Source organism: Rhyacophila brunnea, unplaced genomic scaffold, assembly GCF_057557595.1.
Source record: "Rhyacophila brunnea isolate RB1 unplaced genomic scaffold, BYU_Rbru_1.0 scaffold_19, whole genome shotgun sequence".
Lineage (NCBI taxonomy): Eukaryota > Metazoa > Arthropoda > Insecta > Trichoptera > Rhyacophilidae > Rhyacophila > Rhyacophila brunnea.
Window position 1 is genome coordinate 34448081 of NW_028232848.1, and position 18896 is coordinate 34466976.

The 18896-nt window shown below is 35.0% G+C and overlaps 1 protein-coding gene across 1 annotated transcript; it reads right to left on the minus strand.

Annotated features, from left to right (window-relative positions):
• Positions 1-1089: 1089 nt before the first annotated feature.
• Positions 1090-3749, minus strand: LOC147072935 (uncharacterized). The gene is made up of 2 exons (XM_085946240.1): positions 2952-3749; positions 1090-1515 (listed from the first exon to the last, which is right to left on the minus strand). The coding sequence occupies exons 1-2, from the start codon at positions 3747-3749 to the stop codon at positions 1090-1092; spliced, it is 1224 nt and encodes a 407-aa protein (XP_085802366.1).
• Positions 3750-18896: the final 15147 nt, after the last annotated feature.

The window sequence follows — 18896 nt, forward strand, 5'->3', positions numbered from 1 at the left end:
ACGAATGCAAGAATCATATAATTTGATTTTTTCACGGCGTATTGAAAACCTGTGATATTAAAAATATATCAACATATAAAGATACGACAATTTCAATATTAAATGTTATATTTTTCCTGAAAGGTCATAGTTCTATTTATCACTGTTCTGTTTTGTCTCTGTTCTGTTTTTTCATGTTCTGTGTATTCATAGAACCTGTCATGCGAATGCTGCTATATTGGAACATCATCCTGGATCACGGATTTCGGTGTGATGTCAACCGAGCCAGACGTTTACGTTGTAATATAAAAACCTAAAAAAATAAACTAAACGAATTCAAAAAACATTTCTTTCCTTTATTTCGCCCAGGAGCGCGCTCGCTGACAAACGTAGTTAATTGTATCTACTTCGCTATTTACTTAATTGTCAGTTGTACTCATTGGTTACTCATCTCCTCAATACAAAGGAACGCGACAGTGACAATGTTATCAATTGGCTTCAAATTATATTTATTATTACATGTCATTGCGTAATAAATAAGTGAAAGGAAGAGGGCGATAAGTTTTAAAATTCTAAAAATGAGTTAAAGATGGCGAATGAACCATAATGCACGTATGCACAAATGAGAAAAAGGATAAGTCAAATCAACACCTCTTAATTACTAAATTCCATACAGAAACATTGAAATTCCCATACAAAATGTTCTAAAGATTAATCTTCTTTTGGCTGTCCTGAAAAGTAGCAATTTTAACGCCTTCTTCCTTTCGCACACAGTTTAATTGTACGTATTATAATAAATAATAACTAATAAGGTTATCGGTGAACGGTTAAAAGATAAACAGTATATCGAAGCTATCACAGAGATTGACATTAGGTATGTCTAAGAAAAGTAATTAAATATAAACTTGGAAAAAAACATAACGAAATCTAGAGTATAATAATTAATAATTGTTTTTATGAAATACGTATTGGTGTCATAATTGTATCATTAACTAAATTTTAATTGATTGATTATAAACTAGTCTATAGTTATATTATAATAGTCATATTTATTTATACATCTACTTTGTTCAAATAATATACATAAATTTAACATCAACAAGTAGTATCCTAAATCAATTCGTATTTTATACAATCCTTAACCACACCCCTTATCCTGTCTATACTGTTTTGTGAGACGTCACGTTTTTCCACTATCTGGTTTTCCTCGTGCAGCATCTCCACCATGTCCGGAGCATCTCCTCGATCGCTCAACGTGATCGGCAAAGAAATTGTACACATAATGAGACCATATGGCAATATGGTCTTCAGATGGTCTCTGTAAACCTTCTCAGGGTAGCACTCCTCCACGTCTAAATTCATGGCTGCCAAGCGGGATCTCAATACATCGTAATATAAGTCTAATACGGCTGGATAATTTTGTTCCCTTGTCTCTTCGTCTGTACTGAGGAATATCAAATAGGCCAGATCCGTCACCGGAGAAGTGTTCCGTATTACTTGCCAATCGAGTATCCGCATATCGACCAGCTTGTCACCCTGTAAATAAATATTTAAAAGACAATATAGATTCTTATATACTTAATTTTAAAAATCCCTCAAAAACATTCATAATATACAGGGGCGGCTCTACATTAAGGGTTCGCAGGGAGCATCCCCACATCGTTATCATGTCAAAAATATAAGTCCGATATTTTTATCATTGTCGTGATATACCTACCTAATTACATGATTTAATGAACTATTTAATTTATTTTATCCATATAAACCCGTCCCAATTTTATAGAGATATTTATTATTATTATACAAATAAATAAAGCACTGATTGTAAATTATGTAATACATTAATGAAGATTACGAGGTATTAAAATAATTAATTAAATTAAATAAGCCCTATTTCACGGTGACCTATATACAAATTAAGAAAGTTATGTCGTTTAGTTTTCACTAACCGGTGACACTCAGTCCCAACCCGTCGCCGAGGTACAAATCTCGTTCTACAAAGGATGTGGATGCATTAGCGTTAGTATACGCTTACTAGGGAGCGAATCAAAGAAACCCTAATTGAGTAAAAACGCTCGCTATGTGTCGTTGTTCAAAACTGATAATTGTAAGTTTATATTAATTACTATTATAAATTAAGTTATTGTTTTTAAACATGCTTTTTAGATGTGATTAAGTAACGACTCAGATAATCATATTTGTTCCGAAAAATTATTCATTTGCTCATTAATAAAATGATATTATTATAAGTAGCTTGGTACATAATGTATTATGCGAAAAAATAGGTACCTAGTTAAATATATTATTTAATAATTAAACCTCCTGGAGAGTCGTCGAGCCGCCACTGATAAAATATAATATTAAAAACCAGTTGAACAGAGTGGGATTTGAATTATTTACCTAATTTCAGTGTCAATGTAAGTAATCTTGCCCGTTAAGGTTAAGGTGAATAAGTATTTAGAATATAAGCAACATATTATATTTACAATAGAATCCGAATGTGAGTCAGCAAATTAGATAACTCTATGCTATTGTGAATTGGAAACGATGCTTAAAAGGGGGAATGAGACAACTGGACGCCAGGACAATTGGACGCTTCACTGTCGTAGACACGTATACAGAACGTAGACGAGGAATTTTAATCAGTTTCTATCTACTACCTAGTAGTTTTAATTCATTTTACTCTTAACGTAATGTTTTTTTATTATGGATTGAGAATTACCATGCCTAAGGCTTTATATAAAAATAAAAAACTCTTTTTTCGTTGAAACTTAAACATATGCACAATTAAATCATTATTTCCGTGTGCATATTTAAATTCTCACCAACTATTAAATCATAATATAATAATTTAAACATAAATAATAATATTACATATTTTTTTTAAATTGGAATTGTGTGGCGTCCAGTTGTCCCGGCGCCAAATCGTCCTAGACCCTTAAAAAGGGCTTTGTAAAAACAAAATCTCTTACCTCGTATTTGAAAAGGAAATTGTTACACCAACTGTCACCGTGGCATATGACATTATACGGGGCTGCCATTTCCGGTTCCAAAAACTTCCTCAACCTCTCGTAATAGCCGACGGAAAATTTCCTCAGTCGTTCCTCGCACACCACATCATCCATGTAGGTCAGTGCGTTGTTGAAAGACCTTTTGACGAGTCCTTCAATTTTATCCCCAAAATCTATCGTATTACAAGCGTGGCTCGCCATTTCCATAAACAATTCGGGATTTTTTGATTTCGTGGCGAAAGAGAATGCGTGAACACTGGCAAGGTTTTTAATACACAATTTCAAATGATCGGAATCGAACGACTTTAATCTGTCATACATTTTGAAACCTTGCACACATAAATCTTCCATAAGAATATACTCTTTATATTCATCTGACGATGCTTTGTAGCACTTCGCGAATGTTATTCGATCTTCTTGTGGAATGTTATATTCATCTTGTAGCTTAGAAAAATATGGCATCAAAACATTATAGACGTATACTTCGTTGTTGTAAAATTTATTAACATCAATCATTCCTCTTAATGTTTCATCCGAAGGAGATAACTTCATTACCAAATGTGTACTCTCTTTAGTACCGTTTGCTTTGGTTCCCGTTATGTTAATTTTTTTTATTTGTCCCATATAATTGTCTCCCTTTTCCGACCCCGATCCAATGGTAACTTGGACAGTTGTATAATGTCCTTTTTCAATAATATCACTGATAACTTGTTTGGGAAAGTATGTCGGTAAGCCAGACAAATCACACACAGCTCCCATTATGATAACACGCCGTAACAATCTCTCAGGTTAACTAAAATAGTCTTCAATCAATCACATATATACATGGACGAGATCATCAACGCGTAATTGAAAGGCTAATGGCGGAAGGGGTTCTAGTGCATGGATGAGTACTTCGATTAAATTGACTTCAAGATTAAATAAGTAATTATAAATATAACTGAAACCTATTACCTACATAAATATAAATATAAATATGTTTTGTTTTTACCCACTATACTCACGAGTGGTACCTCTATTAGTTAAATTGGAATGTCTTTTGGTGACATGGCAAAGAAAAAATCGAGAACCACTCTAAAAACACCATCGCAGCAGAACAGCCCAGTTTTACTTACGTTTCTCTTCTCACCCATTAATTAATGAAGCCTATGATCTCAAAAACCAGTGCTCGAAATGGAAAAGTTCACGAACCGGAGCGCTCGACAATTTCCTGAAGATATTAACATAGTTATCAAATGTTATGTGCATTTTATAAAAATAAGTGTGTTAGATTTTTTTATTATAAAGCTTATATAGCTCAGTGGGTCTATTCTATGCTTATCGACCGCTAAAGTGATAAAGTGATAAAGTGATAAATATTATCAAACTTAGGGTAGGTTTGTATCAAAATATTAGCACTTATTGTAACAATTACACGAAGCTGGTTTTTATTGTTGCAATAAGTGCAATATTTTAACAGCAGCAAGATAGGTGCTGTTAAAATATAGCACTTATTGCAACAATAAAATCCAACTTCGTGTAATTGTTACAATAAGTGCTAATATTTTGATACAAACCTACCCTAAGTTTGATACTATTTATCAATTTAGTGTTCGATATGTATAGAATAGACCCACATACGCTATAATTATTTTTATCCACGAGACGGAGCGATAATTTTACCGATTTCACGAACCGAAACAGCGCTCCGGTGCGCTTGATAATTTTACGAAAATATTAACATGGTTATTTAATTTTATATGTTTGTATTTTATAAAAAAATAAGTGTTAGTCAGAAGGTAAAATATTTTTTCCACGAGACGGAGCGATACTTTTGGGGATTTTATGAACCGGGACGGCGCTCCGGAACGCTTCGGTCATTTCGAGCCCTGCATTTTACACATCTAGTCCTTTAAAATAATATATAGGTTGCGAATATAATGCTTATATATTTTCATACAATGAACGTACATGAATGCATCTGTTTTGCTTTAACTATGTGTCATTTGTACCCGTTTAATTCTCAGCACGTTAATTATGATTTTATTAGGATCGGATATGGTTTAAAAAAAAACGTACCAGTAAAATTCTGACAACTGCCCACAACGGCCGAGCGGTTGTGCATCGTCTTATAATGTCGTGGGTCTCAGTTCGAGTCCCGGGTTTATCAAATTCACATGTTGTTTTTCTATGTGTGTTTGAACCCAGAGTATGGACCTAATAGGTTGAGCAAGTTGCTAACATCCATTTCTCGTAACAACAAAAATTTGTTAATACAATTTCCACTCTATAGATATATGACTCATGCGATCTTTGTGTCCGGAAACTTATACGTATGCATTTCGCCGTAAACGTTGTATCGGAAATATATGGCCGTATATTAAAGACCGTCCAACCTCTTTGGGTCGTATAGTACTGACATAAAATTCATGTGTAAATAAAACACGGTTCTTGTCGGTATACACTTTACAGGAATCCAGCAGCAAATAAATTTTGACAATAGCCGGTATACTGGATTATTTGTTAGGTTAGGTTAGGTTTTCATTCTTGAATTCATGAATTTTACCAAGAATTAATGTTCATATAGAATATAATAAAATTGGAGACCGTATAGTATACGGTCATCTCTTTCCGATAGAAATCCCACGGCGATCTGTGCCACGGTGAAATGTTTTACGTACAATTTACATGTAAGTTATGATTTTAGAATTGAATAGGTATTGTAAATAGGTATAGTTATTGAAAATTTAGACAACATTTAAATGTAGTACCTAAGTCCCGCAAATATAGTTGTCCTGGGACTTTTATCAATTACCTACGAAGCCTAGCTTCTGTCAACAGGCACTCTTCTCCACTGGTTGTCATTCATGTATACTACCACGTTCCTCAGAGTCCTATAAGTAATAATATTTTTCACCGTGTTTATTTAATATTTTTTTACCATAATAACGAGAAAAATATTTTTTCTTATTTGCCGCTTGTATTCGTTGGATACTCAGTCGTTAAACATGAATATATTTTACTATAAGAGTTATATTTCACCTTGAACTATTTATTATCACGTCTCATAGTGTAATACATTCCTCACAAAAACTAGAGCTATATTTAATCGTATAAAACTCACTTACACTGGCAGATTCCCAGACCAACCGTCTGCCCCGTTCGTGAAAAGTCACTTTTGAGTCGTTCCCTGCAGTCGTGACCAAATTGGAACTATTCCTATTTTTTGGCCACGATCGTGTACCGAAATCGTACGAAAATATCCGAAGTAATCGTGAGCTTCCAAATGTGGCCGCACATGGCGTGTTCTACCTTGTGTTTGATATAACAGCATATATTTGACGTTTACATAACAAAATGATGGGGGCTTGACTGTTTCATTATTTTAAGCAATGACATATTAAATGGACGACTCACTTCATACCCGGCGCGCACGAGAAATTGTGCATGAAAGTCATTCACAGATGTATAGGTAGATGTCACGTGACCATTGACGTATCCGTTTCCATTATGCGATACAAGCTTCGAGAATTTATAGTAATATAACCTTTATTGTAATGGCGTATTAGTGTCATGACTCATTGCGTTAGAAACAGATTCTCGGTTACTTACGACTTCTCGGAGATTATACGCAAGTGAGCCCATCAAATCACTGGCGACTGACTGTCCAATGGTTCCTGTCATTCAATTGCATTGAATAAACATTCATCAATATCTTAAAATGGCATTTTATAAATAATAAATAATACTAACACATGCAAAGTGATATCCCATCTTTCTTGGAGTGTTTAGTAGATTTTTTTACAATTTTTAACTAGGCACATTGGCATTTTGTAACACAATAATAACGGTGGAGTCGAAACCTGACAGTCAGAAATTTTGTATGGGCAGACCCAGCGGTGTCGCCAGACCGCTTGCAAGCAGAATGTTCATTTGAGCGTAGGATACCGATATTAAAATATGAATTTCGCCATCCGGCAGACCCGACACAAAGTGAGTGTCATTTTATTTTCTAGATGCTTCGTCCATATTAATGTCATTGATTTTAAGAGACAATAATAATACAAAACTAAAATAGTATCCTAGTAAATAGAATCAACAACAATCAACTATCAATCATAATGTCCCCTTGAAGAGGACGAAACCGGTGGAATGGTGGAATAAGTGCTAAAAAAATTGTGTTTTATTTAATTACAAATAATTAATCAAATAATACAATGCAGTTGCACCATGAATTGACAGTTAACACTATAAAAGAAATCAACAACTCGTTAATTGTATAAATGCCTCCACCAATAATTGGTATTTAAAGTATGAACATAATGAGACAAGATTTTTTTGTGTTGCCACCAAGCTGACCAATATACCTGTATATTCTTTGTTAACTTGGTTCACTTATTATTGTTAATACTAGCAACTGAGCATATAATAAAAAATCAAATCAAGCGTCAACACAGTCGAGTTGGTCGCTAAATCGCTCAGTGCAATTGCTTTTTAAAGTCAACGATTACTCACGAAGATCGTTAAATCTGGTTAGTTAATCGAGTGCTGGTGTAATTATGCCATAAGATTTTCGTTAGCCGGATATAAAAGAAACAAGATGGCTCAGAGCCAGTATATGCAATCGCTGCATTTACGAGCCAAAAGTCCGAGACAATAAATTGTCAGATTTGTCTATGCTCTGCTACTGAACAACAGACAATCAACGAACGAGTAAAAAATTCTAGCTGTCAAAAGTTGCAATAATAATTATTATCGTAATGTCTTCCGATAATCCTAAAATGTTGTGTTACTTACATGTAGATTTGCATAAAATAATAATATATCAGTGAAAACACGTTTTATTTTGAGAATTTCATTAATTCAAATAAACAAAATAATTGATAATTATTCTCTAATTTTCTAATATTTAAATTAAGAAATTAATCAATAAAATTGTTTAGTTAGAACAATAATTACATGTTTTTTTCGGTCTGAATTATTACGTATTAATGTCTAATCGAATTCACATAGCTCAAAACTAACTAACACCATCTATAAATTATTATTAAATGAAAACAAATAGGTACGTATGAATGACAAAGCTTAGTGTGCACTATTTATGACGGATCTTAACAGCCTATCTCCACCCTTCGCCACTGCGCAGTTGTGTGTACCAACGCCGACCATATTCTGGCCGTGGCACTGAATTGCGAATGACGATGGTAGAGTAACTTATTAATTATCTTCTAATGCAATGTGGTAACCTGTTGGCAAGAAATGAAGAATTTCGATTTCATATTTCGCTCAATTTATACTACGTATTTTACCATCAATATGCAATATTCATAATTTTTACAAACAATTTAAGTACCATATTATGTCAATCGAAGTATGAGAATAGCTAGCGCTACGATCGAAGTTTACAGTTTCGTACCACGGCCTGACTACAGTGGGTCTTGAGTGAGTAGGTATTTATTGATCTCTAAAAATGTCACTCTCCTCACGTCCTCAGAGTTTGTGAGCAGTGCGGGCATGTGGACAGCTCAGGAAGGTCACATGTACCTCATTGAGCCGTCAAATCGCGTCATCTGGACAAAGCCTCGGTGATGTAATCGGCAGCGTATTCGGTTGTTAAAGCGTCAATGACATTGAGCTACTTTACGAGCTGCTTGTTGGCGAATTTACAATCTGCCCAGTGTCATCATCGAACAAGCTAACAAGATTGTAAACAATCTACCGAGAAAAGTTGAAAGCCGGTCAACTTTACACGCTACACGCCGGCGTGTGGGCCTACTGCGTCTGCGCAGTACAGCGTAGTAGCGACCTCCCGGTAAAAAAACGAACTACGTTCTGCAAAATAGTCGCTAGCTTGTTAGCTTCTCAGCGAATGGAAATTTTTGTGTTTAATTATCACAATCGCAGTAGCTGAATCGCCCGCTTTTAAATTCGCCAACAAACAGCTTGTAAACTAGCTCAATGTCATTCACGCATAACCGAAAATTTGGTGGTTAGAGCCCAACTATGGAATATATTGTTTTCACTTTTTCATAACATAACAAAGTATAACATGATATGTTTGCCTCTCAAAAGTTTGGTGGATCGAGTTCACCGGTGGACGTTTTTCTTTAAGTACACAATATAAACTTGATGCACTCTATCGGATTTTTTTTTATCGCGCGTAAGACAGTCAAATCCTATCAGTCGCCGAACGTATTAATTTGATGAATATAGCAATAACCACACAACAAAAATGACTGATTTTATCGATCAATTTCACGTTATTTATAACCTTATCGACGTTTTAATGTAAAAACTCACTAAGTGACATTTTTGCTCATTGCCGTCACGAGAGAAAGGTTAATATTAGACGAATTTAATTTGCCAGTATTTTGCTGTACTGCAATTTTATCTGTTAAAAGCATACATAAGTGAAACGACAAATAATTTTCAACAATAGGTGGGATGAAATTTCGCATCGTCGCCAATCGCCGAGCGGCATTTGAAGTGGGAGCACGTCGATTTTTTTTTTTTTTTGTGATGGCGTCGTAAGAATATATTCTTATATTGTGTAAAGATGACTAAAAAACGTTATGCCTGTACCGAAAAAGCAAACATGTCAATCAATATGTTATTATTATTACTAATATAACAATAAATATAACACTAAATGGACGCATGTTGATTTTTTATGACAAATTATGTTCCGTTCGGCACGCGTCATAAGCACAATTCGCGCGTCGCATAGTTACGATCTTTTTAGACCATGCCTCAGCTGAGGTATAGCCTTAAATCGTAATTATTAAAGGAAATAAACCCTTTAAACTTAAATAACACACACACAAAAGACTGGAGAAGTGGCGACACGCACCTGATTTGTTTTTCTACATTGGATTTTGACGTTCGAATCTTGTGATTGCCAGTGGTAAAGTACACCAAGTCGTTTCTGTGTTGTTTCCCTCTAACCACTTATTACGTAGCATAACGGGGTAATGAACATCATAATTATCTTCTTGATGTTATATCCATCAGAAATAATATATAACATAGTGTAATGCCGTGTCCACATTGGCAACAAGTTGCTGGCAACCTCATTAAATTTCACGATAATTATCATAATTATAAGACCATAAATTATTTTAATTGAAATTTAATGAGGTTGCCAATGTGGACACAGATTAATATGCCTTTCATTATATTCTTTTCTAGTAGGGCTACGACATAGTTGAGTATATCACTGGAAAGAGCGTCGCGAGATATAGATACTACACTATGTCGATATCTCAATTTTGCCAAAAATCGGCTAAGTGTACTTTAGCTCCCATGTACAGAATTATTATTACTGAAAAGGTTAGGTTAGGTTAAGTTAGGTGAAAAATTATAAGATCCGATAAAAGGTAAGAAACTTATCTTATGTAAGTAGGTATGTAGCTTCGTTATATTGTCAAAACTCCCGCTTGTTTTTTTTTATAATATACCCAGGTATGAATTTGGAAGGGAAAATAATATATGTATTTATAGTCCTCACGCACATAATACTTCAATCAGACCACCTATTAGTCCTAATAGTTCCCTCCAAACCAAACTGCCCCGCACCACACTCAGTCTTAATCGAGCATGTCACGACGCCCTAAATTTGTATGTAAATCATCAGCAGTTGTATTATATGCCTGGGAATGTCTTGGCAGGCTTATTCTAATATATCACTTAACATCAAAAAAGAGCTAATAGTGATAAATTTATCACATTTATCACTTTCGTATTCTGGTGGTTAATTGTGTAACAAAGTTAACCGTCTGAAATGTCAAAAGGTGATATCTTTTAACAGCTTTCTTGGCCGTATTAACTTTGAGAACGAGACAGAGTACGTCAATTTTACATATTGAGAATTGAGATGCACGACCGACTGTTTTGCTGCAATCGCAATGACATGAGTAATAAAATTGTAGGTTATGTTGATATGTTTAACGTGTTAATATATACAAAATTCTTGTGTTCGGCTCATTACCGACTAGCTAGATGACGACTGTGTTCGGTCTTATCCGCTTGGGTTCGGCAGCACGAACATATCCGAATTCGACCGACATGTCCACCAACCTAAATTGTCAACGTATTACGAATTAGAGATCGCCGCCGATAACCGTTTAGTATATAGAATACCTTCCGTGTTAACTTGGAACAATGATAATAACGGAAACGTGTTAAAGTGATAACTGACAAGTCCAAACTCAAAGAGCTTGGCTCAACCGTGCCCTGTCAATAATAGACTGGTGTGATCGCCATTGGACATAATAATAAATATCTGTATCTGTCCTTGGTGGAGACATCCCACTTTCGTTGCCATATCTTCGACGCCGCATCCAGCGTCATTTGACGTATTGTCCGCTTCCTCGGTGATACTTTTTCAGCATCATGGTTTGGAGGTGGGGCAAGTTGAAAGTCAGCAACAACGGACTTATCACCTGTGAGGAGCATCGCGGATGTACCACGTACGCGTACTTGCATTTGCTAGGACATGTCATGGACCATTACCGCCTACCCCAAATAAACAAAAAATAATGGAAATATGGTAAAAGTCAAAGAAAAGTTGAATAACCATTTTATTGTTTTCAAAATATTCATAAGTAACAAAAATTATAACATATTTTACCTATTAAAAATATAACATTCTGAATGATAATAGAAAGCGACTTGAAACGATCAATTTGTATTAATAGAGCGCGGAATACCAAATTTATAAAATAGTATTTAATGACAGTGAAGAAAATTGCGCCGCAGGCAACTTTTTAGATATCTGTGAACTAACAAGCACGTGAAAATTTGTTTTTTGAAATATTGTACCTTTATCAATCAGTTAATTTTCTGGTGATTGGTTTTTGGACTTTTGCCCCTTTAATTCTGCCCCCGGCTGTTGGTGTGTCGCATCCCTAACACTTCTTGCTGCACCCTGGATCGACAGGATGGTTATGTCCTGCGTGCAATGACATTAATATGGACGAAGCATCTCGAAAAAAAATGACACTCACTTTTTTGTCGGGTCTGCCGAATGGCATAATCTGTTCTAACGCCATTACAATAAAGGTGATATTGCTATAAATTCCCGATGCTTTTTGTCGGGTCTGCTGAATGGTTCGCTCAAATGAACATTGACACTAGAAACACTGTTCTAACGCCATTACAATAAAGGTCATATTGTTATAAATTCCCGATGCGTGATATCGCATAATGGAAATTGCGTGACGTCTACCTATACATGTGCGAATGTCGCTATGCGCGAATTTACTTGATAGCTACTGTATTGAGTGCGTTGTCCATTAATAGTGTCATTGCCTGCGTGTGTGGCAACGCAACTCACAAATATCCAACAGTGTATTATATAAAGATGAAAATAAATGATAAAAAAATCACTATTTTTATTTAAAATATTAATTGAAGATCAAAAACAAACTATGTATGTAAAATTTATTGTAAAAGTATTTGGTGGGTTTTGCTTTTGAAGCAACGTTTTAATATCGCAGTTTGTACAAAGTGCATGATTACTGATTAGTGATTAGTTTATCTTTTTATCACGTTGTTTTAATAAGTGTTAGTAATAATCAAACAATAGTATTTTATTACGTGATGGGTACTTCAAATTGATTATTTATATAATATTTTATACTCATACTTATCTCATAAGTAGTATTTACTTACATTTCAATATTAAGTGCACTGTCAATAAAAAAACACTTCAATAAAAATAACATGATCAATTAATGACAAATGTACTCTACTTTTCCTTATCTATTTGATGCAATGACATTATTAATGGACAACGCACTCAATACAGTAGCTAGCAAGTATATTTGCGCATAGCGGCATTCGCACATGAATAGGTAGACGTCACGCAATTTCCATTATGCAATATCACGCATCGGGAATTTATAACAATATGACCTTTATTGTAATGGCGTTAGAACAGTGTTTCTAGTGTCAATGTTCATTTGAGCGAACCATTCGGCAGACCCGACAAAAAGCATCGGGATTTTATAGCAATATCACCTTTGTTGTAATGGCGTTAGAATAGATTATGCCATTCGGCAGACCCGACAAAAAAGTGAGTGTCATTTTTTTTCCAGATGCTTCGTCCATATTAATGTCATTGATTTGATGCATGCGTTCTTCGCTCGAAGGAACAAAAATATACTAGGTATAAACGTGTTAAATAATATCTGTGTCCGTGGTATGCATAAATTCTTGTTACGTAAACGCAACACGCATTCTAAATTGGTAATATTTAAACACATTCATAGGACCGTGCATTTGTTGCGTTTAATAGATTGCCCCTCATCGAGTCATATAGTTCAGTGTTCCCCAACCTTTTTACACCTGCGGACTGGTAAAAAAAGGAACAAATTATCGCGGACCACTAATACTGAAAAAAAAATGATTTTTTACGTAATATTTTTTTAATCTTATATTGTGACAGATGGACATAACTATAACTAACAAATATACATATAACAGTCTGATACAATTAAAATTTAACAAAAACATTGGGGTTTTTTCAACAAACTAATGCGAAACCTGCTGTTGCATCTTTGCTTTACCTTTACATTAATAAATTTATAGCTTTACAGCTTAAGACGATACTTCAGTGAAACGGCAAATAATTTTCAACTGTAGGTGCGACGAAATTTTGGACTCGCTGGCAATCGGAGAGCGAACGTCGAGCTGTGAACACGTCAATTTGTTTCGTGATGGCGACGGGGGTATTAATTCTTAAATCGTGTAAAGATGACTAAAAAACGTTACATATTTACTTGAAAAAGAAAACATGTCAATGAATATATTATTATTGTTACTAATAGAACAATAAACAGAACATTAGATGGATGCATGTTGGATTTATATGACAAATTATATTTCGTTCGGCATGCGTCATTTGCACAATCCGCGTATCGCCTAGCCACGATCTTTTTAGAGTTTTAGACCATGCCTCAACTGAGGTATAGCCTTAAAGATGGATATTCATCTTCCGCTGATATCCAAAGCTATGGAAATAATTTAATGTTCCCTGGGCGGCCCGGTACCATTTGATCCACGGACCGGGGGTTGGGAACCACCGATATAGATGCACTGTCATGAAAATCGTGGTCCACGCTTATGCAGCTACTAGTAACATATCGAGAAAAACTGATTCAGACATATGCACTAAAACAAAGTGTTCGGGTCATGGCCCCCAAAAGGGGGGTGGGGCTGACTTGGCTCTAGCCTGCTAGGTCGACCATTTAAGTGAGATAAATACACACCACAAATTTACTCTAAGGCCCGTTTCAGACGGGACACCGGTTTCGCGCTCGATATAATATAGGAGGTATTTGTATTCAAATAAAGGGGCTTTTGTATTATGTTTATGAACGCCCCAGAGCTAATGAGTCAACGCATAATTTCGCGTTATAAATTAAATCATAAAACTGGCTGCGGTAATAAAAACAAGTATATCGGCGGCTTGAGAATGTAGCTGCCGACGGAAAAGTTTACCGGACACGCGTTGACTCATTAGCTCTGGGGCATTCATAAACATAATACAAAGGCCCTTTTATTCGAATACAAAGGCCTCCTATATTATATCAAGCGCGACACCGGTGTCCCGTCTGAAACGGGCCTAATAGTTAAAAAAGTTTTCGGAATAGAATTTTATTTTATAATTATTTATGTTTTAGCGATAAAAGTGAAGTGAATCAAAAACATAAAAGCCCATCAATAATTAAATAGTATTATAACATAGTAACCAGACAATTACTCCTTTTATTTATTCGATATTTCGATGCAAACTTTTGATATTTTATTTAGTTGTAAAGTGACTCTAAAATAAATAAGCAACATAGCAGTGGCGAAGGGTGGAGGTAGGCAGTTAAGATCCGCAATAAATAGAGCACATTAAACTTAGTCAGTCATACGTATTTGTTTTAATTGAAATAAGACTGCATTTTACAGATGACATTGGTTGGTTTTTAAAATTCAATTAAACCCTGCGAAACCAAAGCCATAATAGATAATAGTCAAACTCGTCTATCTATAAAATATCTAAAAGTATGCAATTAAATCATACTATAGAATAATATATTTATCTATTATAGTTTGGTTTAAGCAGGGCTTAATGAATTTAAAAAATGAACCAACAATATGTGTAGGCAGGCTGTAATTTATTTTTAAAAACTGACTAGCACCATCTGTAAGTTGTAGGCGTAAAACCCACTTAACGGAGCGAGTGGGGCTCTCGCGCAAAATTTCACAAGTGGCGTGTAAATCATCGAAAATACAACGTAATCAAATACGCCAGCACGCACTGGATTTGACGACGTATTGTGCCCGCCTGCCCCATGAGTCACCGTTTTTTTGGCTTCTCAGCGATACGACTTAACGAAAATACAACGTAGTCCATTCATTGAGCACGGCAAGCAAAATCACGCTCCTCGAAGCGTCGTCGACAGACGGGCGAGAAGCCATTATTTAAGAACAGTGAACTCTTTGTTTAGTTATTGCGTCTCCGATATTAATTACAAGCCCCGAGAAATTTAATAATATTTTTATTGCTTTGTGATGAGAGACGCTGATAATAATAATTATTTTGTGCTCCTTGAGCCCCTTATTACATAGGTGAAGGGTAATGCGCGGGTGGGAGGGGGCCTACTCAGTAGTAAGCGCACCGAACGCTTTTTTGGTGGGCTTTATGCCGTAGTCTTAGTTCAATAAAAATTAATACGTATGACTAACAAAGTTTAACGTGCTCTATTTATGGCGGATCTTTACAGCCTACCTCCACCCTTCGCTACTGCAACATAGTAACATAGCAATGTATATATTGTATATTTTTATTTAATATTTAACATAATATTATATTGTTTTATTCGTAAGATGTTTGTTATGAAAACAACTGTCTCAAAAACTTGCAAATGTTTGTGTTTTACACGTGTGCCCTCTTATAAAATATACACAAGTGCCTAGGTGAAACAGTGCAATATAGATAAAAATATGTTTAATGGAAAATTGCCAGATAACTAGTAATACTGACTATATGTTATCTTCTAAATTATTATATTACAAGTATTATATTATAATATAAAAAAGAACAATTATTTTGTAACATCCACGGTTTAAATTAACATTTGAAGAGTAAATACTTAAAAACATAATTGTGACGTCCTTCCACCAATGATTAACAATGAACAGCATAAAATGATAATAAATATTGATATCATAGACTATATAATATGTGGGAAACCTCCGGCCCGCGGACCGGATACGACCCCCGAAACCTTTTCGTGTGGCTCGCATGCAGTGACGTCCCGTGGGGGTAGGCAGTTTGAGCGTCGCTTGGGGGCGGCCGTCACTCGAAGGGCAGCAAATCGAGTAGAATCATTTGGTATATATATAAATAATTACCTAAACTGTGTACTTAATAACGAAAATATATTTCCTTTCAAAAATTCAACTCTGGTTGGAAACAAAATGTATTAATTAGCATAAAAGGTTTAAAATGACTTTAATTTTTTGTTGGGTTCGCGATGTTTAGTTTACTTCCGTTGCCCTTCGACGTCATTGGTGACCAGAAACGACACGAGCACGGATGATAAAAAATATTGTATAACAAAATGCGGTGGCATTATGGCGCTACAAGGGGCGGCATTTTGTCTATGGACGTCAATGCTCGCATGCACATATGAATATTCATACATAGAGATACCAAAGTTGTAACGAAAGATCGACGATCGAGGATGAAACACAAGTCAAAAACGATAAAAGGCAAAATCTTCGAAAGTTCAAAAGTATAAAGGCTTCAGTGACTAAAATTAATTAATTGAAAGATGCTGCTCTCGAAAGATAGATGCATCACTCATTGTCTCCACCAGAAAACTCAGAAATAATGGGAACTGAAATACATAACGGGTGTGGAGTGGAGTAAGTAAGGCAACCGATCCGAATGTGGAATAATATGGGATAAACTTAAACACGTGTTAATAATACGCTTGTTCTTCGTTTTGACAACTTCTCTGAGTGTATGCACTGACGCTCATTCAATATTGATGTATTTGAAGGTTGCAACACACACTATTCCACGTATTTAAAATGTGTGGCTCATTTTCGTAGGACACACACATACAAAACCCTGCGACAAAATATAGTGTATTGGGGTATAGCCTATCGAAATTCTATTTCTATGATTGTACCGAAAAATCTAAGATCCAAAATGACAAACAAGTCAAAAAGCAACAGAAAAAAACCTCGAAAGTTGAATATTATAAAAGGGTTCGGTGACTGAAAATAAATGGTTGAGAGACGCTGCTTTCGAAAGATAAATACATCACTCATTGTCTCGTATTTTATTATTAAAGTATATAATTTACCTTGTTTCATCAAAGTATACCTGCTTATATAAAAATTATATAATTCTAATTACATATATCATAAATTATATGAAAATTAAACACAGACACTTAATTAAGCGTCAATTACATTGAGCTTCTTTACGAGCTGTTTGTTGGTGAATTTAAAAGCGGGCGATTCAGCTACTGCGATTTGATGATTACACACAAAACTTTCCATTCGCTGAGAAGCCACAAGCCAGCGACTATTTTGACAGAACGTAATTCGTTTTTTTACCGAGATGTTGCTACTGCGCTCTACTGCGCAGACGCAGTAGGCCCACACGCCGGCGTGTAGCGTGTAAAGTTGACCGGCTTTCAACTTTTCTCGGTAGAGTGTTTACAACCTGCTTATTAGCTTGTTCGATGATTACACTGGACGACTTTACAGGCAAATTGTAAATTCGCCAATAAACAGCTCGTAAAGAAGCTCAATGTAATTGACGCTTTAGATACAGTTTCATGGATTCTGTCATCGTGGACGCTTTTTCCTCATCCTGCAGTGATGCTACGAGAGCAATCTACGCGCTCGAAGGTTGATGAGTATTAATGCACTAGACATGGCGTTATGTTAAGTTAGGTAAATGACACAACCTTCTACCTACCTAATTACTTAGGCGGAAATGTGACAGGGTAGTGAATACATAATTAAACACAACTTATTTTGATCGAAACTCACTGTTTTGTAGAAGGGTTGAAGGATGATTGAATTTCGGACAACTTTGTGTGTGCATTTCAAATGTTGTTGTGCGACTTTTGACTCAACCATTCCAACATATTGGTACCTACTAACATAATTTTAGATATTATTAGGCATATACTTCCAAAAATCGATATGTCCACAATAAATTATTACTTATTCACTATTTTGTGATATACGATTTTTTTGTGTTTCAAGAGCAAATCGTTACTGTTCTGGCAGAAGACACTAATTCGAAAAAATGACACATTGAGCTAGTTATACCAAATATTTCAAACTTTACCGTCTGGAAACCTTCTTAATAAATAAGCAGTCTTTATTTTTTAAAGTCATCCTTTTTACGATTACTTAATAAACTCACATGATAGACCATTTCAAACATTTTAAAAACTTCAAAGTCAAATTACTCAAAACTAGTATTCTCCAGTTAGTGTGTTCTGCAAGAACAGAGACGAAATGATTGATTTTAACGTTTAAATTTTCAATTTTAAATAATACTTATGCAAAATTTTATTCGCCGATTCACCCAAAATTGTAATAAATACTTATAAAAAAATAAAATTGGACTTCTCGGCTTATATCTTTTTAGTTTATATGTGTATGTACATCATTAATTAGTGTTCAAAGATTTTTTTAGATTACGGTTTTATTCGTTGTGTATTCATATTGTGTGAAATTCAGGGTTCGAAATGAACCGGAGCGCCGTTCCGGCTTCTGAAATCCTTAAAATTATCACTCCGTCTCATGCAAAAATATTTTGACTGTTTGAGCTACATAGATAGGCCATATTACCAAAAATCTAACATAGTAATTTGCACATTATACCTAATAAGATAACTA